Source organism: Thamnophis elegans, chromosome Z, assembly GCF_009769535.1.
Source record: "Thamnophis elegans isolate rThaEle1 chromosome Z, rThaEle1.pri, whole genome shotgun sequence".
NCBI classification, from domain to species: domain Eukaryota; kingdom Metazoa; phylum Chordata; class Lepidosauria; order Squamata; family Colubridae; genus Thamnophis; species Thamnophis elegans.
Window position 1 is genome coordinate 25,769,656 of NC_045558.1, and position 27,567 is coordinate 25,797,222.

The window sequence follows — 27,567 nt, forward strand, 5'->3', positions numbered from 1 at the left end:
TATTACACAGAACAAACGATTGCATAGCTTGAATCATGCTATTAACCACTGCACAATGTTTTGCTTCTAACAATGTTAATTAACACCTCTTCCTAAATATGTTTTCCTTATTATGTTACAAATAGAAAAAAGATATGGTTATGAGCGACAACAGTAAATAGTATAGAAATATACATAGTTTCCAGTTGCAAAAGTTTCCTGGAAAAACTGTTAAGTGATCATATAATAATCCTTTAAACAGAGCTAACATAAGAATTAAACATTTTAAATTGTAAACACACACAAGCAAAAACAAAAATACAAAGCATTAACACAAAACAAGATGACCCATATTTGATCCCACACAGAAACAAACACAACTCAATTTATACAATATAAACATAATTATAATGCCCACAATTCAAATGAAGAGATTCAATCTACATTGTTACTCTGAGTCAACATGTATGCAATCTCACACCCCTCAAGTATCACACACTAGAACCAACATATACCTCAAATCCCCAAACCCACAGCAAGTACCAGTCTAACTATAAAACAAACCCTCTATGCCCTATTTTCTCTGTAACTATCCTCACACAGGCAAACCTTATTTAAATAAATATTTATTCCAAATCATTCTTCTGATATTTTAAATCAAATCCAGACAAAATTTGTTCTATGATTTTGTAACATGCTTAAAGCATATAGACTTGAGCTTATGATCATATTTTAAACATATTACACCATGAAAACACTTTTGCAATGTTACAAAATGAAGTACCTTTATTGAATCTTAAATTAAGCATGAGATGAAACATATTTAAATATTTTATGTAAATGGATGCAAAAATTGAAAGCAAGACTTACCAGATTCTGAACTAATGGCCAGTTAACAAATAAGTTCTTTTTTATTTCTTTTTGGTCCATACTTTCAAGAAATACAGATATTAAAATAAAAGAAGTGTGCTTATGTATTTATAAAAGTTTATTTACTTTTAAAAATACTTCTCCTACTTGCAATATAGTAATGACTGGTATAATGTTATAATGTTAATAAATATTGAATTGATTCAGTGCAATTCTTATTTTTAATATTACTGAAAGTTTAGATATTCTTGTGCCAAATGCTATATTCTATGTAGCTTTCTGATCATACTGTTTAACAGATACAATGAAACACCACTATATCTTTACAATATATAAACAAAGTGTGGTGGGGATATGATAGAACAGAGGTTTAATGACAATGTAGTGAGCAATTGGAGCACTCCAATGGTTTGAGCCCAGCTCCCATCTCTTTTCCCTAGCTCCTGCCCACCTACTCACCTGGCATTTAGAAAGTATTGCTTGCGAGTAGATGGATAGGTACCGCCATTACCAGAAAATGCTGGGTGCATTCTGTGTGGGAAGCTTGAAACTGTGTTGTATTTCCCGGACGTGATCGGCAGAAGATCAGTGGAAGAAAACCCCTGGATGAACCAACTTCCTTTGAGAAAGCTGCAGTCCATCAGGTGTGAAACTTGTGGTGCACGGGTGTAACTAGAATAACCAACATCAGAACTTCTACTGTGTGCTTAACATTGTAGTCTCCCTGGCCTAGTATACCATATGCTAAATAAATATATAAATAATAACTATATAAAGGAGTGCTAATTACTACAGGTAAATATATTTGGTAACTATTATACCATTTCTTAAATTTGATTTCAAAAGTTGGTATTGAGTATGTGATTGTAGCATCTCTCTGCCACTCTTGAAAGCAGCCATATTTTTACTCAGGATTAAGCAGCTATATTATCAGAAGATATATAAAAATTAATGAATACCCCTGTAGCCTTTTTATACTATTAAATACTGTGCCTTAAATAATACCGCTATACTTTTTAATATACTAGTGTATCTGTCATGCTGTAAAGTTGTTTTTGGAAGTATTTCTAGGGAACATTTTATGCCATCAAGATGATGTGAACATAGATTATATAGGTTATGGGTATCCAGTAATCCTATTAATGCTTCAGCTTTGATTCTATGGTCAGTTTTTAATATATTTGTATAATAACTAATAATTGCATTGCTGCAGCTATGAAGGGAGAGTGGGAAATATGTTGTGGAGTTTCAATGTTATAAGCCATCCAGAGTCCCCTGTTAGTTAGGCACCATATACATTTGTATAATAAATAAAATAAACTTGGGACCACTTATCCACAAATTGCCATGGTTTTGTATAGATGGATATGATTTGTTATTTAACTGGTGGATGCCAGCTGAAATTGTGATGTTCCAAGAGCCAAGCCTCCTTGCTTTCTTAATTTTAATACTACTGTAACATCCAAACCCAAATGCTCTCTAGTAAGAATGATGCTTGCCTGTTCTGCAGAGATAGATTGCAGGGTAGCCTATCATCTGACAGAATTTAAAATTAGGAGGATTAGATTTGTCAATTCCTGACTGAAACCACCTAGTCCTAAGAGAAATGTTTTTTCAACTTGGGCAACTACACACTTTGGAAGATGGAATCTCACCAGACTGAAGGTTGATTCAGCCTTCCATCCTTCCGAGGTGGGTAAAATGAGGAAATTGCTGGGGGCAATATGCTAACTCAGTAAACCGCTAAGAGGGGGCTGTAAATCACAATGAAGCGATATATGTCTGTGCTATTCCTTTATGAACTTCAACTCCCAGAATCCCTCAGGCAGCCTTAGTTATTAGGAGAATTCTGGGAGTTGGAGTCCTTCAATCTTAAAAAGTTAGGCAGGTTGAAAAACGTTCTCGTGGACAAAATGAGGGTCGCAGTTAACCCCTAGCCCTCATTCAGGCCACTAAAGCCGAGAGTACGGCATCCGTAACCTGTGGCTCTACATGGGCTGCGGAGAAACTTTGAAAGCCCTCTCCATCTCCCCTCCGCCTTTTTGGTCTCGCCAAAGAGGGCCGGGCCGCCAGCAGGCGCTTCCTCCTCGCCTTCCTTTCGCGTTAGTTTAAATGTAGCGCAGAAGTGCAGAGAAGAGGAGGAAGAGAAGAAAGGGAGGAGTCGTTTGCGTCCTCCTCAGGCGCTGTTTTGACTGAACTTGAAGAGACGCGCCGAAAGGCCTCGGAGAAGACTGACGGGCGCCGTGAAGGCAAGAGACAAGGTGAGGGGAACCTATTGAACAGCTCAGCGGAGTCTGACCTGAACCCGGGTGGGGGTGAGAAGCGCCAAACCGCCAGCGGGACTGCGAGCGGGGAAAGGCTTCGGCGTAGTGGGGGGGGGGGGGGGAAGCGCCCCCCTGTCTTCGGCACTAGTTCTCCAGGGCCCTTTGGCTGAAGGGGTCGTTATTACTCTGCTTTTCTTTCTGACGTCGCCTTAACTTTCGCACTCCACCCCGCCAGTTTCTGGGGGACTGGACCTGGTAGAGCGTCCTCGGTTTGTTGGCAACAAAATGCGCTTTGTACGAAGGCTCAGAGACGGAGCTTCGTGCCCTTAATGGTAGAAAGCAGGAAAACGCTGGGCGTTGTTGAGTATAAACAAATTAAATAAAAACTTAACTCTCCCGTTGACAATATTTACCATGGAAGAACTAACTATAAAGAACTCGCGACTACTACCTAGGGCATAGCTTGCCTTAAAAATATGGGTTCTTTCCCTATGGAGTAGAGCGGTGTTTTTTTTAAAAAATGAATAAATAAATAATGCAAGAAATTTGAATTCTTCCCCACCCCGCCCCAAGAGCCTTTCCTGGGCTCCGCAATCAAAATTATTTCCCAGCCTGGGTTGAAAAATACAGTCGTATTAAAATCCCATTGAACTGTCAGAAGTGGCAGCAAATGTGGGCTCAGTTTTAATGTTTAATATGGCAAATATCAGTGTACCAAAGCTCTTTTGGAACTTTTCATACTTTTTAACAGTGGGAAAGGGGTCCTGAGAGAAAAAAAAAACTTTTAAGAAACTTTGTTGTGAGCTGACTCCCTAAAAGTTCATGAGATCATTTGGAATAATACTGAGATCGTGTTTAACAATACGAGGCAATCCAAATGTGTTTCTTTCAATCCTAAATCAGGATTAGATTAACAGTAACAGAGTTGGAAGGGAGTTTGGAGGTCATCTAGTCCAACCCCCTGTTCACACTGGAGACCTATACTGGGGATTCGAACCACCGACCTTTCTGATCAACAATCTCAGCGCCTTAGTCACTGAGCCATCTAGCCAGGATGGGCAATTAAAGAATCTGTGGGGAAGGCACAAAGTGGAGGAACTTTAAATGAATGCAGTCTCAGCAGAGATTGTGGGCTTTTTTGTGTTTTTCACCCCTTTACATTGTAATAATGTGGCAGAATAAGTTTAGCTGTAACACCACAGGTGCATTTCCTAATTCTCCTGATAAGCACACCTGAACTCTTAATGCACCATGATAAGCAGCAGTGAAACTGGGTAGGGCTATTGAGTGCATTACTGGTAAACAAAGGGCATAAAGAGAATTGGGACAAAGGTTTCTTCTAATGTAAATGCAATATATTGCTGAAAACACTATGGCACATCCTTAATTTGAGCATGTAGCACATGACTTGGAGACAAAAACCATAATTCTTACTCTACAGTAATTACAACTTACAGATTCATAAAATAGCAATACTTTGTGCCCCAGCTAAGGGGCATTGCTATTTTATGAATATAAAATATTCATATTTATATATGAGCAATATGGTTATATTGATTATTTGATATAGATTTTTATGAATTGCAGCATTTTAATAGTTAAAGCTACTCTGAATAAAGGTAAATGCTTTAAGTTTAAAACATAGTGTTTGTATTTGACCAAGATGCAGTATTCTTAGAAGAAGAATACTTTTTTCCCAGTAACTGCTCCTAGCATTTATAGATATTTTTTCTTAATTTCTGGGTTATAGAAAATTCTGAAACTTTGGATTACAAAAACAATTTAAAATTTGACATATGCTCCATGTTTGAAATTAGGAAGAAAATAAGAGAAAATGAATAGTGGGAATTTAGTAGTTTTAAACCAGCAAGACATAAAGCCTACCTTGGAGGATGCAGAGAATCTGAAATTGTATAATAGAGAACAGCAGGAGCAGAGCAATAATGAAGAAAGCAATTATAGTAAGCCTTTTCAACATGGAACAATTAGTATAAACACATCGAAAGTACTAATTTTATTATAGTTGCCAGGCAATTTTCTCTAGTAGTTTTTATAACATTTACATTGATAGTAAGAAAAAAATAGATATATGCAAAAAATAAAAAGAAAAATGAACTTCAAAGACACATGAAAATGTATTATCAAAAAACTATATATGTTGTTCTGTAATTAAATTGCACCTTTATGTAAGTTTATACAAACAGATAAAAATAAAAAATAATAATGGCACACACAGTTTAAATGGTTAAATATTTTCCAGTTAAGACCTGTAATGATAAAATGCTTGTTTAAATTTTTTTTGAACTATTGTTCCTATTAATCAAACACTATGTATTTGCAGACCTGATGAAATGTGATCAAATGTCATGAGTGTGTGACTTTGAACTTTTAACTATACCAGCAGAATTAATACTGATTTCTACTTTTTGAAAAGAAAAGCTGTTTGATTTGCTAACTTGCAGAAGAGGAAACTTTTTGTGGTCTTGTAAAATTTTAAGGAATTGCACGGAGTATTGTCTGTTTTTCTGAAGCTGCTAATTGTAGATGTAGAGATCTGATCCTACACAGCACTCTTAAAGATAATGATTAATTATGATGATTATGTGCAATCAAGTAATTTTTTACTCCTAGTGACTAAGATAGTCCTTGAGTTACAAACGTAATAGAGCCTGACCATTCCATCTGTAACTTGAGAATCATGGGAGTGAATCTTATATCTTGAATGACTTCACTCCCTGTTTTCACCCATTGAATGCGTGGGCCAATGTGTGGCTCATTAAATGCACATTATCTTGGGGTGGGGAAAAGACTTAGGGGGCCTAGTGAGGGAACATGCCACCTACTGCAGACAACCCAAGGTCTCCCTGACCCACAGATACCTCATTCTCCCTCCCCTGTGGTCACCACAATTGTCGTCCCCCCCCCCCCCCCGCGCCACTTTGTCATGGCGGGTGACTTATCTTATGAAGATTTGTCTCCTTCAGCTTGTTTGTTTGCCTGTTCCCTCCTTTCTCGTCAGCAAAGGGCTTGACGAGGCCTCTGGCGCTGAGAAAGCAACCCTGTAAGCCACATGTGGACTTTCGGGGCTGCTTTCTCGGTGCCAAAGGCCTTGTCAAGCTGATTTCCAGTGAGAAAGCAGCCTTTTGGGGCAAAACATATGAGCATATGAGGATTGCATCCCTGTATGCTTCAGCAGTCCTTTGGGAAAAGCCTTCGCCAATAAGAACAGGGTGTTGTGGTCTGCCGGCAGCCTGCAGAGCTGCAGCAAAGTCGGACAGTGAGGAGGTTGAGGAGGATCACGGTCCTGTCCTAGAGTATGGGGAAGGCTCGGACAAGGGCTTTGCGTCAGAGGCAGAGAGGGGGCTAGAGCCATCTGGGAGTTATCTGCTGCCTCCGGAGCCTCCAGAGTTAGACATCAGTGAGGCAGAGGAACGAGTGGAGCCTGTTCCTAGTGCGTGCATGTGCAGAGCTGCCAGAAGGCAAGAACAGGTAAGACAAAAGGAGTGACTTGGGAATAAGGCTTGAAGATGATTGGCCCCTCCCATAAGACATAAAGGAGGAGCAAAGGCATGTGAGCCTTTGCAGGAAGCAACTTTGTTCGTTCTGGTCGGTTTAAAGTCTGAAGCTCCATTTTGACTCTGCTGCATGTGGCTTGTCAATTAGCTCATTATAGGCTGTGAATGAACATAATTTACAGCTGTTGAAATAAAAAGAGGATTTTTGGGACTAAATGTGTGCTTTTTACTGTCTCAGAAAGCCTAGGTCAGAGCACAGGGCTTTGGAGGGCTCCTCCCAACCTCTACTGGTACCAACAAAGCCTTTTTGCAAAGGGCTGCCAAAGCCTACAGCAATACAATCTCCCTGCAGGCTTTGACAAGAAAATGACAGACAGAGAGAAGGCCTGAACGACCGAAGCCTTGCATCCATTTGCAAATGTCCTAGTCACAATTGTCAGAGAATAGAGGCCTAAAGTGCGAGGTTACACGAGATAAGTGGCATGAGATCTCGTGGTACGTTAGGCCTCTCTTCTATGCAAATGCAGACAAAGAAACTGCGACAGAGATCATCTTTGCAAGATAAGTGAGAAGTTCCTGTGAAAAGCCGGGGAATAGGTGGGGTGAATGTTGCAGAGCCTTGTAAGGGTGAACAACTGCCGTGATGCTGCAATATTCATAATTTCGGGATTTGTTCGTAAATGCTAGAGGGCATTTATCACGTAACTTGGAACGTTACTAAGGGAATGCTCGTAATTACCTGTTCATAATTAGATTTTCTCAAAGAAGATCTATCCCTTACGTGTTTTTTCAAGTCTACCAACAATGCATTCATTGCCACTGTAATTGAGTCCATATTAAACACTAGTAGAATTAAAGCAAAATTTTAACTATTGTATATAAAGCGGACCAGATGGAGTGTGTGTGTGTGTGTTACAGATATAATCGGAATTGTTTATGTATCCCTGTGTATGAAAGCTGTATAAACATAAACTAACTTTTCTTCATGCTTGCTTATACATAATATACATGATGTAAAGATTAAAAGATAAAATTGCAGTAATACAAATGTCAAAATGAAAAATGTTGTTATTACTTGCCATAGATCATCATAATGGAAAACCAGTTAACTGATTCTTCTGAAATAAATACATTTCATCATCAGAGTTCCTTGCCTTCACTGCCAGTTCCTCCTCTTGATGAATCCCTAACGAAATATCTAGATGCAGGTATGTACGTTACAATACTTTCATTGACTTGAAAATTGCTTTTGATTCTATCTCCAGAATATGGCTGGGGTGGAAACTAACAATCTTTTCTATAGATCTGTGCCTTCTGTAGCTGGTAATAATATATGGGAACACTTTCATGTTTCTTAACTGTACCATCACAGGAAATCCCACTGCCTTAATCCCTGTATTGAAGGGTATCAGGAATGTATTCTTGCACAATTTTTATTTTTATAGAGACTGCAGTTAAAAATGCTATTGAAAAGTGAGTTTCACCTCACTTTTATTAATATTAATATTCATAATATTAGATAACAATTTCATCTCATTCTCTTTATAATGAGAAACTTTATTTATTTAGCTTTTAAAAAAATGTTTTAATATTTTTGTAAGTAGCTCAAGAAAGTGAACATTCCTAATAGTCTTTCCTCCTCCCATTTTCCCTACAACAGCAGCCCTGTGAGATGAGCAAGAGTGACTAGCCCACAGTCACCCAGCTGCTTTTCAGGCCTAAAAAAGAGACTAGACCTCATAGTCTCCTGGTTTCTAGTCTGGGGCTTTAACCACTAGACCAAATTGGCCCTGAATGAAGTCATTTTGTCACAGTCTAAGTTTTGCAACGGCAAAGCCTGTGAATCCTTGCAACATGTTGTTATGGAAAGCTGGATCTAAGATGTTTTCCATTTCTAACTGTTGTAGCAATTATCGTAAATGGAAAATTGATGGACTAAAATTTTAGTTTTACCAAACACAATTTTATTCCAGCTGTTGCTAAAATCTGTTAATCTAAAAATACATTAATAAGCAATCCTCTTCAAATTTCTAAGAACTGTTTTGTAATGCATGTCTGATACATTCTTTCCTTTGGAACTTGACCTCCTATCTGTAGAGTCCTGTATGGAAAATTGCCAATTGAAATGCTGGATAAAATTTTCTGGGACATGTTTCTATTTCAGTTTTAGTAACCTTGAGTTCTTAAGGAGATAACTGACATACATGTTCAGGTTGCAATGTTTATTTTACCAGTTAAAAAAGAAAAAGCTACAAAAGGCAAATATGATGATTCAGCGGTTAAAGATGCTGAGCTTGTCAGTTGGAAAGCTGACAAACCTGGGTTCAAGACCTGAGCACCACGCAATGGGTGAGCTCCAGAGGCGGGTTGCTCCCGGTTCGGCCCAGATCGAGCAAGCTGGTAGTAGCGGTGGTGGGAGGCTCCACCCACCACCTGGACACTTCTGCGCATGTGCACCCAAACTGGTAGTAAAAAAATTGGCAACCCACCACTGATTAGCTCCTATTACTTGCCCCAGCGTAGCAGTTCAAAAGCTTTCAAATGCAAGTAGATAAATAGATACCACTTCAATGGGAAGGTAACGCTGTTCCGTGCACCTTCAGTGTATATTCATGCTGGCCACATGACTGTGGAAGCATTTTCGGACAATGCTGGCTGCCTTGGCTAAGAAACGGAGATAAGCACCATCCTCTAGAGACATGATGGTGAACCTATGGCAGGCGTGCCAGAGGTGGCACACAAATCCCCCTCTTTGGGTACACACGTCCTGCTCAGCTCCATTGCGTTTCTCTGACATGTTTCTTGCCATCGTTTGCAGGGAAACTAAAGTTTGAGGGACTAAAAAAAGTGTGAAATAGTATTACACCATGTTTGCGATACATTTCCTGTTACTTCTCCATGGCCTGCCCTGTACTCTTACAGCGCTTGGGCAGCACAGTGAAATTTAATGCAGGCTCATTCTGGCCTCCCCGATGTCAGTTTCTTTTCCTGCCGAGCTGCTAGTGTTGGGATGCCCTTTTTTTTTCCATTTCATTTTCATTTTCCCTTTATTTGTATGCCGCCCTTTTCCCTGGGGGGACTCAAGGCGGCTCACAGTTCAAAAAAAAGGGGGGAGGGAAGGACAAACAATTTCTAACATAAAGACAAAACATCATTATTAAAAACACAACAGTCACACAATTCGAGTGGGGTTAGAATCTTAACCCCAGGCCAGCCGGGACAGCCAGATCTTTAGGGCGGTGCGGAAGGACTGGAGCGTGGTGAGGGTCCGGATCTCCACGGGGAGTTCGTTCCAGAGGGTCAGAGCAGCCACCGAGAAGGCTCTCCTCCGGGTAGTTGCCAGTCTACACTGGCTGGATGATGGAATTCGGAGGAGGCCTAATCTATGCGATCGTATCGGTCTAGTGGAGGTAATTGGCAGTAGGCGGTCTCTCAAGTACCCAGGTCCAGTACCATGAAGGGCTTTGTAGGTGATAAGTAGCACCTTGAATCGCACCCGGAGATCAACAGGCAGCCAGTGCAGCTCGCGGATTATGGGTGTTACGTGGGTGAAACGTGGTGCACCCACGATCGCTCGCGCGGCAGCATTCTGGACCAGCTGAAGTCACCGAATGCTCTTCAAGGGCAGTCCCATGTAGAGCACATTGCAGTATTCCAGCCTAGAGGTCACAAGGGCACGAGTGACTGTTGTGAGGGCCTCCCGGTTCAGGTAGGGATGCAACTGGTGCACCAGGCGAACCTGGGCAAATGCCCCCCTGGTCACAGCTGACAAATGATGTTCGAAAGTCAGCTGTGGGTCCAGGAAGACTCCCAAGTTGCGAACCTTGTCTGAGGGGCGTACAATTTGACCCCCCAGCCTGAGAGATGGAACACTTGGCCAATTCGCGGGAGGAAAACACAGCAGCCACTCGGTCTTTTCTGGATTGAGCACAAGCTTGTTAACCCCCATCCAGTCTTTAACAGCCTCAAGACCCTGGCTCATCACATCCATCGTTTCGTTGAGTTGGCACGGGGCGGACAGATACAACTGTGTATCGTCCGCATACTGGTGGTATTTTATCCCGTGCCGTCGGATGATCTCACCCAGCGGTTTCATGTAGATGTTGAAAAGAAGGGGGGACAGGACCGAACCCTGCGGCACCCCATACGTTAGGGGCCTAGGGGTCGATCTCTGCCCCCCGACTAACACCGACTGCGACCTGTCCGAGAGGTAAGAGGAGAACCACTGTAAAACAGCGCCTCCCACCCCCACCTCCCGCAGTCGTCGCAGAAGGATACCATGGTCGATGGTATCGAAAGCCACCGAGAGGTCAAGGAGCACCAGGATGGAGGCGTGGCCTCCATACCTGGCTCTCCAGAGATCATCGGTCAACGTGACCAAAGCGGTTTCTGTGCTGCAGCCAGGTTGGAATGGATCGAGATAGCTGGCTTCCTCCAAGGACCGTTGGAGCTGAAAGGCCACCACCTTCTCAACAACCTTCCCCACAAAGGGGAGGTTGGAGACCGGACGATAGTTATTTAAAACGGCTGGATCCAAGGATGGTTTCTTCAGGAGGGGTCTCACCACCGCCGCTTTTAGAGCGGGGGGAAAGACCCCCTCCCATAGAGAGGCGGTAACAACCGCCTGGATCCAGCCTCGTGTCACCTCTTTACTGTTTACAACCAGCCAGGAGGGGCACGGGTCCAGCACACATGTGGAGGCACCTACAGCTCTCATCGCCTTGTCCACATCCTCAGGGGTAACAGCTTGAAAATCAATCCAGCGATGGCTTACCAGATCATCCCTTAGTGCCTCGGCTGGTTCTGCAGAATTGGAGTCCAGGTCCGCCCGGAACCGAGCAACCTTGTCTGCGAGGAATTGGACGTAATCCTCAGCCCTGCCCTGCAGCGGATTGCCTGTATCCCTCCTATTTGGGAGGGAACGGGCTATCCTAAACAGGGCGGCTGGGCACGACTCGGCAGACACAACCAGAGAGGCAATATGTGTGCTCTTAGATGCCCTAATTGCTCGAATGTACTCTCTGGTGCAGGTTGTTAAAAGTGCTCGGTTCGAAATGGATTTACTGGACCTCCATAAGTGCTCTAGGCGTCTCCTTTGGCGCTTCTTCTCCCAGAGTTCCTCAGTAAACCAAGGAGCCCTCCGGGATCCACTGTCTCGGAGCGGCCGTAGAGGCGCAATCCGGTTAAGAGACTTCGTCGCTGCCAAATTCCAGGCAGCAACCAGAGTCTCCACCGGACTGCGGGCGAGAGTATCAGGAATAACCCCAAGCTCCGTCTGGAACCCCAAAGGGTCCATAAGTCGCCTGGGGCGGAACCACTTGGTCGGCTCCTCCTCCCTACAGTGGTGGTTTGGTCTCCGAAAGTCGAGCCTCAGTAGGTAGTGGTCTGACCATGACAGGGGCAAGATCTCACTACCCCTCAGACCAAGATCACAATTCCACTGCTCCGAGAGGAATACGAGGTCAAGCGTGTGACCCGCTGAGTGGGTTGGTCCTCGGGTTACTTGGGTCAAGCCCATGGTTGTCATGGAAGCCATGAACTCCTGCGCTCCATCAGAGTGTTCACCGAGCGAAGGCAAATTGAAATCCCCCAGAACCATAAGTCTGGGGAACTCAACTGCCAGCTCGGCTATCGACTCGAGGAGCGAGGGGAGGGCTGCTGCAACGTAGTTAGGAGGCAGGTACGTTAGCAGCAAACCCGCTTGACCCTTGAGGTCCAACTTCACCAGCAGGGACTCACACCCGACAAGCTCCGGAGCAGGGATCCTACGAGGTGCTAGAGACTCTCGGATAACAATGGCCACACCCCCACCCCTTCTGTGAGCTCTCGGCTGATGGAGCACCTGAAAACCCTCTGGGCACATCTCTACGAGGGGGACTCCTCCCTCCGGGCCCAGCCAGGTCTCAGTAATACATGCCAGGTCTGCCCTCTCGTCTAAAATTAAGTCCCGAATGAGAGGAGCTTTATGAACTACAGACCTGGCATTTAGCGACAGCAGCCTGAGGCCAGGGTCCTGATTACTCACACCACCTGGCCTTGGAGTGGGACTCGTAGGGCCGGAAGGAGGGATCTCTGTGACGTAGCGAGCCCTCCTTCCCCGGTAATGGCCTGCCCTAAAGTCCCCACCATATCTGCCCCTCCCTGTTAAGACCGTAATGCTCCAGCCCACTCCCGTGTCCGTGACCCCTCTACCCCCTCCCATAACCCTCGCATGCTCCAGCAGGCCTTTCGAATCAAACATTCTGAGGCTGGGATTAGCTCAGGCCCCCCTGGTGCTTCTGCAGAACACTCAGCACAGAGGGTACCTGGGTAGGTCCCAGCCTATTCAAACATACAGAATCACAAAACCATTCGCACCCCACTAACAATTTAAAAACACAAAAAGTTACAACAATAATAGGGATTAAAAGTGGGCACATACAACAACATTCACATCATTCTCACCTCATTCATAAAATGCGGAGACTAAAAATTGCGCAAGTCCAAGATGGAGCGGTGTGAGAAGGAGGGAGGGAGAGGTACTCCACTCCTCTCCCTTCCTATGTCCCAGAGAGGCGTCCTTGGCCACCAGATCAAAAGTGAGTGGTATATAAGGCGGCCGTATATAGGCGAGATAGGATGTAAAAGTCTAGTGTTCATAGGCGGCAGCTGTTCAGTCTCACCCTTCCAATGAAGGTCAGCGGGCCGTATGCCTAAAAGTCTCTTTCCTAAAGATGAATAAGGGCCCCAATCTGGGGGGGCAGAGTCTGAAACTGACCTGAGCCACTCTAGCAGAGGAGGAGGGGGGCGCTGATGTTTTCAAAACCCAGTCCTCGCCACTGCGGCCGCCATCCTCTATCGCTCCCACGCCAACTCAGCCATAGCCCTACTCCTCCTAATGGCTGGAGTCGGAGGCAAGGAGTGATGTCTGGAGGAGGCCGCAATGACACGGGCTCGGCTCAGGGCTTCGTCCTCTTCCCTGCCCGAGCAACCACACCAGTCAGTCAAAAAACGGCCAAGTCTTTAATTCCCAGGGGCCACAGGAGCAAGGCAACGGATAGTAGGGCGAGCAGAAATAGAACCGAGAGGGGGGCGTCTGGGGCGGCTATGGCGGCGGCACGCACAGCCAGCCGTCCGATCCGCCGCTCCGCGATCTCAGTACAGCTTCCGACGACCCCCTTCTTCAAAATTGAAGTTAAAGTTAAAATTGAGATTAAAACCCTCAGGGCTCACCGGTCACTCGGCTCAAGCAGGTTCAAGCAGGCTCGGTCAGGCTGGCCGGGGGGGGGGGGGGGGAAAGAGACGCTCAAGGTATAAAAATGATGTAAAAGAAATGCTGCGGATCAGCTGTATGGCGCCACCATCTTTCCTTCCAAGCTTCCCCTCCGAGTTCAAGCCGCTGCTGTTCTGCAGCCGTTCCGCTGCTCGGGAGATGACCGCCAGGAGCCAACAGATACCCAGATGAATCCTGGGGTAAAGCTCCACCGAGGAGGATTAAATAGATGTAAAAAGGACACCGGAGGCACTCGAGGTGTTCTATCTTCGGCACTGGCTTCTATAGAGCGAGAAGCCAGGCGGCCATCCGAGTCCGCACATGCCCTACCTCCCCACCAGCCAGTTGAGCTTCAGCATGCTGCTCCTGGGCTTATCGGCCTCCAGACCTCAGATTTCCACCACCCAGCACCAGTCAGGGGTTCCTACCCACCCACTGGGAATGGAGAGAGAGAAAAAGAGGGGGAGGGAGAGAGAGAGGAAGGGAAAGAGAGATAGAAGGGGGAGGGAAACACACACACACAGAAACAGATCAAGAGAGGGAGTGAGAGAGAAACCCAGAGAAAGAGAGGGGAAGAGAAAGAGGGGGGAATAGAGGAAAGGAAAGAGAGAAGGGGGGAGAGGGAGGGAAAGAGAAATATTAAAAACGTTTTTCTTTTTTATTATTGCTAAATGTAATATTTCAAAAGCAGAAAAAAAATGAAGGGGCATAAAAGTGCATTTATCACATCTTTCTTAGAACAATTAGCTGAACTCTGCCTTGTTTATCATTATTTTAGATAGTAAAATCTCATTATTCAGGTTAAATTGCTGTGTTGGCACGTTGCAGTAAATAAGTGGGTTCTGGGTTGCAGTTTGGGCACTCGGTCTCTGCCACCACTGCCTTAGAGTCAGATATGACTGGACAGGGGAGACCTTTACCTATGTGACCTGTATCTATTTCTGTTTGAGAGCTAGAAATAAGTTCCAAATGATATGCGATCTCTATAAATTTTGTTTATTTGAAATTTGCTTTATAAAAAAGATGGAAGCTTTAATGCCGCTTGAAGTAGAGAAGTAAATGTGTTTAAAACATATTTTCAATCATTTATATTGTGCAGTGAAACCTTTCCTAAACCAAGAAGAGTATCAAAGAACTCGAGACATAGTCAGAAGATTTGAGAATGGCATTGGAAAGGAGCTGCATAAAAAATTACTTGAAAGGGCTGCAGTGAAGAGGAATTGGGTATGCTTTTAAGAAAGCCATTTTTCCCAGTCACAATGTATAGAAATAAGAATATATTGACAGTTACACATTATATAATGTGGGCTTGTTGGTTTGACATAATATGTTTGTGAACTTGCAATTGACATTTGTAAGCCATGCTTTATTTATTATAATTCAGCCACTATAGTTATTGTAGTATTTCAGCAAGCCTTGTCTGAGTAGAATCCTGTCTCGGTTCTAGTTCTTATGATATTGAATGTCAGAGAGAAAAAAACCACATTAGCAGAATCTAATTCACTAGCAAACTTTGCTTTTCAAAAGAGCAAATCTCACTAGAAATATTTTTCTTTGAATAGATCTGAAATCATTTTAGGATTATTTTAAGTTTTATCTGTTCTGTAGTGTAGGATGAAGGTTGCTGTTTGAACATCATATATGTAACATTTCTTTGTTATACCAAATGCTTCGCGCTTTGCTTTTAATGTAAGCCATGGGATAGAACCTGAACTTAACAAATAACCATATTAAGGATTCCCTTTGCTGTTAATTGCTTTTTCTTTTCAGTTGGAAGAATGGTGGCTGAATACGGCCTATCTTGAAACTCGTTTATCAACACAAATCTATCACAATTTTGGAGGACCAGGTTCTTATATTGAACATTATTGGCCAATTAAAGAAGGGACTCAGATAGAAAGAACATCCATAAGTGTTTGGCACATCTTAAAATTCTGGGAACAAATGAGAAAGTAAGAAATACAAAATCACAATGTAGTCATTGTAGTTATTTATGGTCACTTGTTATGTTATTATGAGTTAATATTGCTAATTTCATTTATAAGTTTAGAGTGGAATTTTATATCTTGTTAATTGGTACAACTCTCCAAAAACTCACATTTATTTTTAACACCTATAAAATCAAACCATTGGAACTCTAATAAGGAAAAAAGCCAAGCACATTACGGTCTTCTTTCAAATTAAAGCTTCTGAAATTGTTTTTAATTAAGCATAAGCATAATAGCCTGAGAGAATAGTGGGCATTTCTGTAGTGCTTTAAAAAGAATAAATAATTGTGACTTGGATGTCTATGGAGATTCTCTGTCATCCAGGTCAAGGTTGTCTCAAAGGTGCTTTTTCAAGAGGCAACTGAACTTTCTGGTTTTCCTTTAAAGATGTTTCGTTTCTCATCCAAGAAACTTGTGATTTGAGTGCCTATGTCACATTATATGGAAAGACATCGTAGGCCTTTCAGAATATATAGTATTGAAACATATTGAAATATAGTATTTTCTTAGGTCCTGGTTATACATTTATGCTTAGCCGTGCAGCTTCAATATCTTACATATTAATTTTCTTATAGGGAAACGTTGGCTGTACATATGTCTGGCCGTAAGCCCCTGGACATGGATCAATTTCGAATGCTTTTTTGCACTTGCAAGGTGCCAGGCATTGTTCAAGATTCCATTGCTAATTATTTCAAAACAGGTAAATGATTATTTTTTCTGAATGAAAGAAAGTGGTTTCAATGTAGTATATGTAATGTTTATCCATACATATGGATGGTCAACAGGTATATTTAGTTTGCAGTCTAAACCACATACTTGGGAATAAAACCTAGTAGAGCAGGGATGTCAAACTCAAGGCCTGGCAATCGGATTCAGCCCATGGGGTGCTTAGCTCCGGCTTGTGGGGCCCTGAAAATAGCAAAGGACTGGCCTGTGGTACCTCTGCCAGTGAAAACGGAGCTCGGGAGGGCCATGTTTTCAGACTCTGTTTTCGGCTGCAACAGCCTCCTGCAGGTTGCAGCAGCCGAAAATGGAGCTTTTCGGCAGAGCACTCAGGTGCTCCCATTTGACACAGGTGCTCCCATGACACAAGTGATATCAAACTGACCACGCCCACCCTGGTCCCCTGAGGTCAAGCACAACCCTGATGTGACCCTCAATGAAATTGAGTTTGACACCCCTGTAGTGAGCTTAGAAACCTTACTAGCAATAGCATTTAGACTTGTATACCACTTCATACAGTAGGCATTGTAAACAAATATAAAATAAGAGTTTATTGGAAGTAATTGCTCTCATTACAGTACAGATAGTACAGTTTGAGCCAGGATTTAGTATGTTGTATGAATACCTGGAAACAAACAAATAGCCTGCTTCCTTAACTAGTCTGGTTGTAAAAAATAATAAAAGGGCTGAAGATTTTTTCACACTTTCCTTCAATAAAAAATGCACAGCAGGGCAATAATATTTGTGGATCACTAGGCAAGTTACTTTTACACATTTTATTCTAATCTGTAATGTGGCCCAAAAGTGTGTTGGCTTAATTCGTTTTGTTTCATTCAAGGTGCTATGGAGAGCATTTAAAATGATGGTCTTGCTGGCAGTCTTTTTAACAATCTTTCCACTCCATTCCCACAGTGACTACTGTTCAGTAGAGTAGTGAGTACCTAGACCTTTTAACAAGTGGCAGTTACTAATATCCATTCTTGATTTCATGCCATAGGTATTAGCTTCCAGAAGTGTTGTCGGACATGATTGCAACTGACCCTATGTATAATCACCAGCACCATGGCAACTAATGCCTCTAACACTGTGATGAACAAATTCAGGCAGTGAATGAACAATGAGTCTGTAACAGTAATAATGGGGTTCTCTAACAAATTAAAAATAATGTAAAAGCATGTCCCCTTGTTAGTAGAAGCAGTGGACAAAATATACTGCGAAAAATATTGTCTTGCTGGTGAATTTAACCTGTGTAGAAAATTAGTCTTAATTTTATTTAATTTTTTAAGTCTTTAAAGGTATAATTGGAACCTCTCTCACTGAGGATTGAAAGAAACTCATCTAATGCAGAAAGTGTGTTAATCCAAAGGTTTAACTGAAAAGTAGTCCACAAGAGATTTCAAAAAAAAAAAAAGATTAGAAAAGGAAACATGCAAATCCAGTGTACTAAAGGTGCTGACCAGAGTTTGAGCATAATGGTTATTTTCTCATAGAGCTTTCAACCCACCAGAGACTTGTGCTGTCTTGTGATCTCACAAGGGAGCCACTGTCTAGAGCACTTGTCGGTGATCTCAAGGCCTTTCTATATGTAATGGAGAATTACTTAGAGCCAGTCTGCATGCTGGCTCTTCATTCTGCTGTGGTTGTTGGTTCCGCAAACAGTTTGCTATTTCTTCCCAGAAGCCCCTGATGATATGTTTTCTAACAGATCTGTAATTATGTATTAATAAGGAGCTCATATAAAACCTGACTTGCAGTTCAAAAAGTGCCAGTCAGTTGTTACACAAGCAGTTCTGTGAAGAATCCAGGTATCATGTTAGTTCAACATCACAAAGCAAAATAGCAATGGAGGACAGTGCTGAGTGACTGGAGGGCAGATGTAATATATGCTGCAGCCAATAAGGAATTCCGTATAAATCTAACGTGTAGCAAAGTTTTTATTGGAATTAGATAGGAATACCACTTTATATCAGGATAGCTAAGTACAAATTTAGGAAGCCTAAATTATTGGATATGGATAAAAGACATAATTAGATGTACAATTCCTAAAATTGTTAACAAAGCATCTGCCATTAGGAAGATGTGGATAATCACTGAGAAAGAGATCTGACACCACCACCCCTGGTTAAAATCTCAGCTGCACTGGCACAGAACTTCTTAGGCCTTTGCTTTGAGACCCATCCCTCTTTTTATATTTGCTGAAATTTTTCACAGCATAAACTGAAAAATTTATATATTTATTTATATATGCCCACTGTTTGCACAAATGGAGCTGCAAGCGCCTACCGCTTATGCAAGTGGAGCTGCACTCGTGTGTTTCTGGCTTGTAAACCAAGCCATTAGCTACTGCATAAATTATGATACATTCATCTATGTAGGCTGCTATAATTCTAATAATTGTAAGACATTTGGGGAATCTGTACTAAAAAGTGGTATATAAATGTAATAAACAATATTACTTCTCCATGCCCACCAAAACCAAAACTTGAAGATGATTATCCTAACCATGCTATTTCTGTTTAATTGAATACAGTGGAATTTAATTTTTAAATTGGCATATAAAGCATTAAATTGTATAATGATGCTTTTTCTGTGTTTTACTCAAAACAAGTGTTGAACTTTCAGTACTGCCTTCTAAATATAAAAGTAATTTTATAGCACTCTGAACTTTCAACTGCATTTTCATTTGACCCAGATTGTTGGGGGCAATATGCTTACTCTGTAAACCACCTAGAGAGGGCTGTAAAGCACTGTGAAGCAGTATATAAATCTAAGTGCTATTGCTATTTGTACTTATATTCGATAATAATTGTGTTTGCACACAACTGAATCAGAATTTTGAACTTCTTATCAGGGTACTGTGTTCTGTGTATACAGCTTGTTCACTCTGTTTGCTACCAGCTTAGTGTGCATGATTTTAAAAAATCATTTTTTTTTTTTTGTGGAGTGAAAAACATCTAGTTAAAGATGAAATTCTATGGGGAGAACAACAATAGCTAAAGCTTTTTTCCCACTGCACCTATTCAGAATTTTTGTTTTAGTTGCATTATTAACAGTTGAAAAACAAGTACATTTTTTTTGCAATCCAGCTGGTAAGCAAGGAAAAAACAGGTAGTCCCAAACTTAATACTGCAATTGGTTCTGGATTTCTGGCCGTATGTTGTTACAGTTGTAGATCAAGTCACTCACATGACATGACCTGATTTATGATATTTTTTTGCAGTGAATCACTATGGTAATTAAGCAAATCCATGGTGGTTGGGTATAGTGCAGTCATAGGTGCAAACCCATTTTTGCTGGGAACCTGAAAAAACTGCTGCAAATCGCAGCTATGTGACAATGGGACCCAGCAAACCCAGTTTAAAGGTTAGCCGGTTGCCAAGCACCTGAACTACAGTCGCATGATCATGGTTTGTCTGTGTGTGCCACATTTTACGACAATCAGAAATGCTTTATGGACTGCAAAATGTCTGTCCCATTGCACAACTAGTCTTAAGTTGAGGACTACCTGTAACACTGTTTCATATGCTTGCAGATAATTACCATCCTGCTTTTAAACAATGAAGATGCAGTATAAATGAATTAAACTTTTTCTTCCAGAGAATGAAGGTGAATGTCCATCTCACTTGATAGTCCTCTGTGAAGGAAGAATTTTTGAATTTGATAGTTTACATGATGGTCATATGTTGAGCCCACCAGAAATTTTTAGGTATGTTTAGAATACTTTCTAAAAACAACCTGCTACTTTATGGATTTTTCTATAGAAATTTTACATTAAATGTAATTATACTGATATTCCAAATATGTTCTATAGAAAGAAGTAATCAATGAAAATTGATGGAATTTAAGGGCTTCTGTATAAAACCAGAGATGGAGATGCTGTATATTCAGTTTTGAATTAATATTTAATATTACTTCCATTTATACTTAAGTATAATATATATTGCATTCTTGCTACATTACTATAATTCAATGTTTTCTTTTTAGGTCTAATAGCATTTTATAGCTTCATTTTACTAAATACAGTTAAATGTCAATTATCCTTTTTAAAATAGTTTTATGCTTCTTAAAAAGTTCATTTCTAGAGTGCCTTTCGTTTCATTGCCTCCCACTCAGCGTATGAGGGGGAAATGATAAAAGTCAGCTGAGAATTTTGTTTCCCAACTTAAAAAATGAAAGGAATGTAATACTTATAATTCCCAACTTCCTAAAATAATTCTATGCAGCATTAAACAAGGATACATCTTAAAGCCAAGATACTGCTTCATGATTGTTAAACATATTTATTGAATTGAAATAATCTAAATATGAAAATGAATGGGAGAGGGAATGCTGCATTGTTTGCTGAAACATCATTTTAATTCAATTCATTGGTGACTGGACTTGAACCTCCCACATGGCAACTCTGTTAAGGAAAAATAGTTATCTACTTGGAGAAATTGTGATGTAGTTAATAAGCTCTTTCATCTTTCTTTCATGTATAGTATATATGCACACCTCCAACTTTTTTATTTTTATAATCTGAGTATTCTCTGCATAGAATCTCTAACAAAGAAGATCACTATAGCTAATAAAGGACACTAATTTTATCTGTAGTACTTCTAATATTTGATAAATAACTTACAGAAGAGATGACTATTCAATTTAATTAATAAGGACATGGAAACTTGATTTATTTTCAGTCTTTATTACCTGAAATGCTGGCTTAAATCCCCCCCCCCCCAAAAAAAAATTGTCTTACATGATAGTTTTCATTGGAAACGCGAAGTATTTTTTACTTGGTATTTATATTATTTGCAGACAACTTTCCTATATTAAGAATAAATGTGGGAATGAACCGGAAGGGCCAGGATTGGCTGCCTTAACATCTGAAGAAAGAACCTCATGGGCAAAGGTTTGGACTTTTTTTTTTTAAAGACATTTGGTGCAGATTGATATGTTTTATTTTAATAATTGTTTTGTTTCCCTCTTAGACACGTAATCATCTTATCAGACTTCATCCAAAGAACCTATCTCTGTTGGAAAAAATACAGCGTAGCTTATTTGTAATATGTCTAGATGAGTCAAAGCCTCAAGCTACACCTGAAGATTATACAGAGGTACTTAAAGAATTGAAGTCCATGCCATTCTTACTAGTCTGCTCATTTTTAAGAAAATATTATATTTAACTGACCTTAATTAGCCTTGTTATATTATAAAGGAAAAGGAATTGGATTGATCAAACGGTATAGATTAACTACACCATGTATCTGGCTTATTCAAAATCTAAATTACAGTGTGTCACAGACAGAATGTGGGAATTATACAGTTCCAATGAAAGCATAGCAACATTCCTCCCCAGGCCGCTCTTAAACTTTAATGAACACTTGTTTCTGATACATAAACAGGCAAGATAAACACGAGATAAGGTGGTTTAATCATACATTATTTAGTCAATAGTAAACACTATGCTTACAAATGCCTCCCCCAATTACATATACATTGGATCACAATTGAGTAGGAGTGATTTTGCTTTGCTTCCTTTTGGTTTTTTGAGTCTATTTTTTTTTACAATGATTATTAAGGTTGTGTAGATTTTAGAGATCAAATCTAAAGCACAACAAAGCCCTGCTACCTATGTAAAATAAAGTTCCTATAAGTAGTTAAAAGTAGCAAGGGAAAGAAATCATTAATTCATTAGTAGAGAATAAACTGTAATTTTTTAAATTGTAATTTGCTGAGATCACATTAGCATTTTTAGGTCCAATTTATAATTTTAAAGACAAAGTATACTACTTTATCCTATGCGTACATTAAGTATGACAGAAAACAAAAGCCTCCTTTGTATGGAGCTTGACTTCTTATGTATGGATATGGTTATGTCACTTTCTTGGCAACAGCATAAAGTAGTTGCAGGCAGTCCTTCCTTAACAACTGTTAATTCAGCAAATGTTCAAAATTACAGCAGTGCAGAACAAAGGGACTTGAAGATTTATATCCATTGCATGGTATATGGGCATTTCAGCAACACATGATGAAAATTCAGGCATACACTTAAAATTTAGGCATGCACTCAGTTTGCCTGCACTTAAAATTGCAGGGGTGATTTAGTTCCCCTCCACCAATCTCAGCTGCTCCTCCCTCCAAGCCTACCAGCACATGCAAAATCTCCATGGCTTGGAGACTTTGGCCTGTTTCCAGCCTGTCAGGCTTGTCTTCTGTCAAGAGGCTTGGGCCTGTTTCCATACCACCACATCTGGAAGCCCCAATCTGCTTCCTAACCCATCATATCCAAGAGGTCCAGGCTCTTTATACCACCAGGTTCAGGAAGCTTTGGCCACTAGTACACCCAATTTGCCCCATTTATCTTTCCAGTTTTTTGTACCTGCTGACAGGCATGTCATTCTATGCAAGGCCTGGCCTTTCTGTTAATGCTGCCTTGTGCAACGAGGCTCCGTTTGTTTCCCAATTATTTGGAAATCTTGGGTGGCTTGCTACAGGGCCCATTGGGGTGTGGAAACCTGCTATAGCCTGAACCTGAAGCTCAGCTAATTAGAGGCCAGGCCTGCTTTTCATCCATCATGCCCTGGAGGCTTTGGCTAGTTATAGTACTCAACCCTTACTTGGAGGAGCTTTCTGAACTATAATGAGAATGGTGCCTGATTGCTGAATGCCTTGAGACAGTCTTGGTAGGAAGTTCATGCTTTGCATAGTTCACGCCTATCAGAAACTGCAGAAAAACTGCAAAGTAAGTGGGTCAGTTTGCATGTGCTGCTCAGCCCTGTAACCAACTGCAGCCTTCTGTGCCCCAGGCTTCTCCATCTCCAGCAGTTTCTACACACCAGTAGATCTTAAAACTGGCCAAGGCTTCCTGGACTGTGGTAGATTTCTCCTATGCTGATAGGCTCGGTAACATATGCCAAGCTACTCAGCACTTCCCTCCATCTGCATTGCACCCCCCCAGTCTTTATCTCAGACTCCATCTGCTTAATGACACACAAGATTGCTTAACAATCACAACTTGAGTGTAGTCATTGAGGAAAGTGTTATGTGATATCTCACTTAATGCTCGCTTTGCTTAACAACCGAGATTCTAGTCTTCGTTGTAATCATAAGCCAAGGATTACTAGGAATTGCAGTCAGCTTCTGTAAGATTTTTTTTTAAATTCCCAGTCTTGGCTATAGCCTGGTATTCCCCAGTGGTCTCCCATCTAATCATCAATTCCAACCCTACTTTGGCTTTTCACATTAGCCAAAGTAATTTGAATGCTACCTCCCTGATGGTTATATTGGAAAAACATATTGGAAAAACCCTGGGTACACCAAGAAACTATTCCATGTAACTAAGTCCATCTGGGCAATTATTTTGATGGGTTATGAATATTTGGTTATTAAATTAGCAATGCATATCATTCCAGAAATCCAAGTGATTCTTGTTTTCTGAGTCTTCTAGCATTGGACAGCTTGACTTCTGTTTAAAATCTACTGAAATTTATTGACGCCTTCCCTTTTAAAGATATATATGATTGCAGTTTTATATCAGGCTTACATCCGCAATTTACTAAGTGCAGCATAATAAATATGGGTGAAGCCTGAGCAGTCTGAGGGACACTAGATTTTTGAGGTTTTGAAAATTAAAATGTGCCTTCAAAGTTTATTCATTTTTCTCTTAGAATTTTCTAAAGTGCCACCCCTCAAAAAAAGCAGCTTCTGTATTCTAAATGGGCTTCTAGAGCATTCAGAGGGTACTGTTGGCTGCCAGGCTGCAATGTTGCATCCCTAGTTGGTATCTAGAGACAGAAATTTTAAAAGCAGTGATCATATTGAAGATGCTGTAGGAGGTAGTACAGGAAGTGAGGAACCTCAATGGTAGGTGGAGATCTTGCTCTCACACTTCGCCCTGCAGTGATGCCAGAAGACATTAGAAGTAGAGTATCTGACTGAGCATTTTTCAGTCTTTGAAAGGCAAATGTGACAATTTTTTCTTTCAGAACTAATAATGCCAATTCTTGATTTAGATCACCAGATTGTCAATCGCAGGGAACCCAACATTGCGGTGGGGAGACAAATCCTATAACTTAATTGCCTTCTCAAATGGTTCTTTTGCATCGAACTGTGATGTGAGTTTGTATTTCGTGTTTCTCTTTGTGTTTGTGTGTGTTTATACAAAAACATTACAACCAGCAATCTTAAGAAATATCTGCTTGTTATAATGTATTTATAAATAGCAACCTAAACAGAATTTGTTCATTTTGTTATTGTGCTACACTTTTAATTACTAGATAAGAAATATCATTGACCTAACAAAATTATGAGCAACCCTTCTAGAAAAAGATAATTGAAAACAGATAGGCAACATGTGACATGCTGCTGGATTACAGCCCAACCCAGCTTGACTAGCAGTATTATAAATTATCTATGGTTGTAATAGAAAATAAAATATTGATTCAAATATTTATTGCTCAATGGAGTAATGTTTATTTTATACATATCTTCCAGCATGCTCCTTTTGATGCCATGGTTTTGGTGTCCCTCTGTTCTTACATTGATTCCAAAGTTTTTGAAACCGAAGGGAAATGGAAGGTATGTTGTTAATTGTAGTTCCATCCTTTTCCAGTTGAAAAAACTTCCCTCCTGTGTCAGATAAATTAAATGGTTCTCTTTTTATTTCATACAAAACAGGGATCGGACAAAGTACGCAATATCCCTTTGCCAGAGGAGCTTATGTTTAATTTTGATCAGAAGGTGCTAAATGATATTACTTGTGCAAAGGACAAATATTACAAGCAGGTATGCATGTACATTTTTGGAAGTCATATATTTGTGCTTGGTGTTAGTGCATTCCTTTTGGTTCCATCATATGACATGAATGAGGATGAAGCAAAAGAGAAATCTTTTTATGCAGTTGGCGACTTGTTAATTTGGTTTGCCATCTGCTTGCACTGTAGCCCAGATTGATCCTGAGAGATTTTGTATCAGTTCTCAAATGTATGACACGGAGGCAGAACTATGCTTTTTTCATATGTCCAGGTGATAAGCATGATTTAGGATACCTGTTCGCATTGTTATAAGCCAAAGGTTTCTATCAATAATATGGTAATAATCATCACTTAGTTTCTAAAGTCTTGATTCTTGAATCTTCACTAGATGTTATAAGTTCTGTGTAATTCAAAATGTAAAATTTCTCTCCATTGGTTCTCTGAAATTTCATTATTTTTCTCTTCTCAGGTATCTGACTTACAGCTTGTGAATTATGCTTTTACAACTTTTGGGAAAGCACTGATTAAGAAACACCATCTTCATCCTGATGCATTTGTCCAGATTGCTCTCCAATTAACCTATTACAGATGTCACGGACAGTAAGAAAAGTTTTTAAACATCTATTAGATATTTTTAATTGTATTAAATACATATGGAGTATAATTTATGGAGCCTTTGCAAGTTTACAAATAGATCAAAATTATTTTCTCATCGGTATGTACACTTTATATATTCCTTAGAATTATCAAATCAATGCCTTTTATGTTTCTTCCCTTCTCCTTTATTTATACATTATTTTGTCAGTCAGATGTAATCCAAAAATCTAATTTGTTCATTTCCTATCATGCATTACTTAAATGTACTATTTTCATGGTTTATATTCATTTATCTAACATTGTTTGTATTGTTGTTATATCAATTTTCTTTTTTTAAAAGCATTTTAATAATGTATCTTGTGAAGGCCAGATGAAGTAAATCATCATTTTTTTACGTAAGGTTTAAAAACTGGAGCAGAATGACTTTGTTTCACTTACTTTTTGGTAAAAGTAATTTGCTATATTAACAGACAGTAGGGCTTTTACATACCTATTCTATGGGCAATTAAAACATTTAAGGGATAAATCTACCATTTGTTTTCTAGCCCTGGTTGCTGTTATGAAACTGCAACAACCAGACAATTTTATCATGGCCGGACAGAAACTATGAGACCATGTACCACTGAAATAGTTGAATGGTGTAAATCCATGGTAGACCCTACAGTCACTGTGAGTATTCTAGTCAGATTTTTTAAAATTGTGACTTTATTTTGTGTTCAGTACTAAGACCTATATAACCCCCAAAATTCTTTACTTATAAAGTAGGGTAATTACTCATAGGATAAAAGTAGGAGCATTCATAAGCACACCAGCGTGCCTAACGTCCCTGTCCTACTGTCCCCATTTATTTGTACCCATTTCTTGTGTTCTTATTCATGTTTATTCTTATTCCTGTTATCTTGTACATGAGTAACAAACTAAATAAATAAAATAAAATAAATATAATAAGTGAAAATCTAAAGAAGTTCCATATTTCCTTGATAATAGTACATCATTTCACAAACTGAATTCATAATTGTCAGCATGGGAAAGTTCAAATACTAAAGGGATCGTGTTCTGTATGAAATGAAACTTGCAGGACTTTCCTTTTGAAATAAACAAATCTCATCCTCATGGATATTTTAATTCTTCTTTAAAAGCAGTTATATTTTACCATGTTACTTTTTGTTAATTAAATTTTTTACTTGGGGGAAATAATGTATTTGCATTAAATTTCTTGATTCAATTCTGATTGTGCAAGTATAGATTAGGTACATTATACTTGGCAAAAAGTGGCTGCTTCCCTTTTCACGGTTTCTAGAAATGTAGAACACAATTTTAGATGTATATTTGGGACATGATCACATTACATACTCTGGATCATCCTTCATGTTTCAAGAGCAGCTTTCCCTAATCTGATGAGGGGTTTTCAACTCGCAACAAGAGTTGAACTCAAGTGGCCTAGCCACAAATGGGGTTATTCATCTGAAACCAGCCATCCTCCTTATTTTCTTGGCAAACAGATGGAAGAGAGTCCGATAGATAATAATTGAAGCATAGAAGAAGCCAAATGGCAACTGATTCATCTTGGCTCTTTTTCCTTTTCCTACCGTCTTTCGCTATTTTCTGAAGAAATGTTTAGATATAAGCAGTTTGGGTGGAATA

The 27,567-nt window shown here is 40.2% G+C and overlaps 1 protein-coding gene across 2 annotated transcripts in view; it reads left to right on the plus strand.

The window, feature by feature from the left end:
* Window positions 1-2,939: 2,939 nt before the first annotated feature.
* CROT (carnitine O-octanoyltransferase) overlaps window positions 2,940-27,567 on the plus strand; it is a 28,496-nt gene continuing 3,868 nt past the window's right edge. Inside the window, exons 1-13 of one of the 2 annotated variants that reach the window (XR_004256784.1) lie at window positions 2,940-3,110; window positions 7,713-7,836; window positions 14,980-15,104; window positions 15,651-15,832; window positions 16,444-16,568; window positions 20,189-20,297; window positions 21,389-21,482; window positions 21,562-21,687; window positions 24,586-24,687; window positions 25,067-25,150; window positions 25,250-25,357; window positions 25,796-25,926; window positions 26,469-26,592. Coding sequence is in view for 1 of the 2 variants with exons in the window: in XM_032234654.1 (XP_032090545.1) it covers window positions 7,722-7,836; window positions 14,980-15,104; window positions 15,651-15,832; window positions 16,444-16,568; window positions 20,189-20,297; window positions 21,389-21,482; window positions 21,562-21,687; window positions 24,586-24,687; window positions 25,067-25,150; window positions 25,250-25,357; window positions 25,796-25,926; window positions 26,469-26,592 (1,425 nt within the window). In the remaining variant the exon portion in view is untranslated. The remainder of the gene's footprint in view (window positions 3,111-7,712; window positions 7,837-14,979; window positions 15,105-15,650; window positions 15,833-16,443; window positions 16,569-20,188; window positions 20,298-21,388; window positions 21,483-21,561; window positions 21,688-24,585; window positions 24,688-25,066; window positions 25,151-25,249; window positions 25,358-25,795; window positions 25,927-26,468; window positions 26,593-27,567) is intronic. The other variant, XM_032234654.1, reaches the window with a different exon arrangement.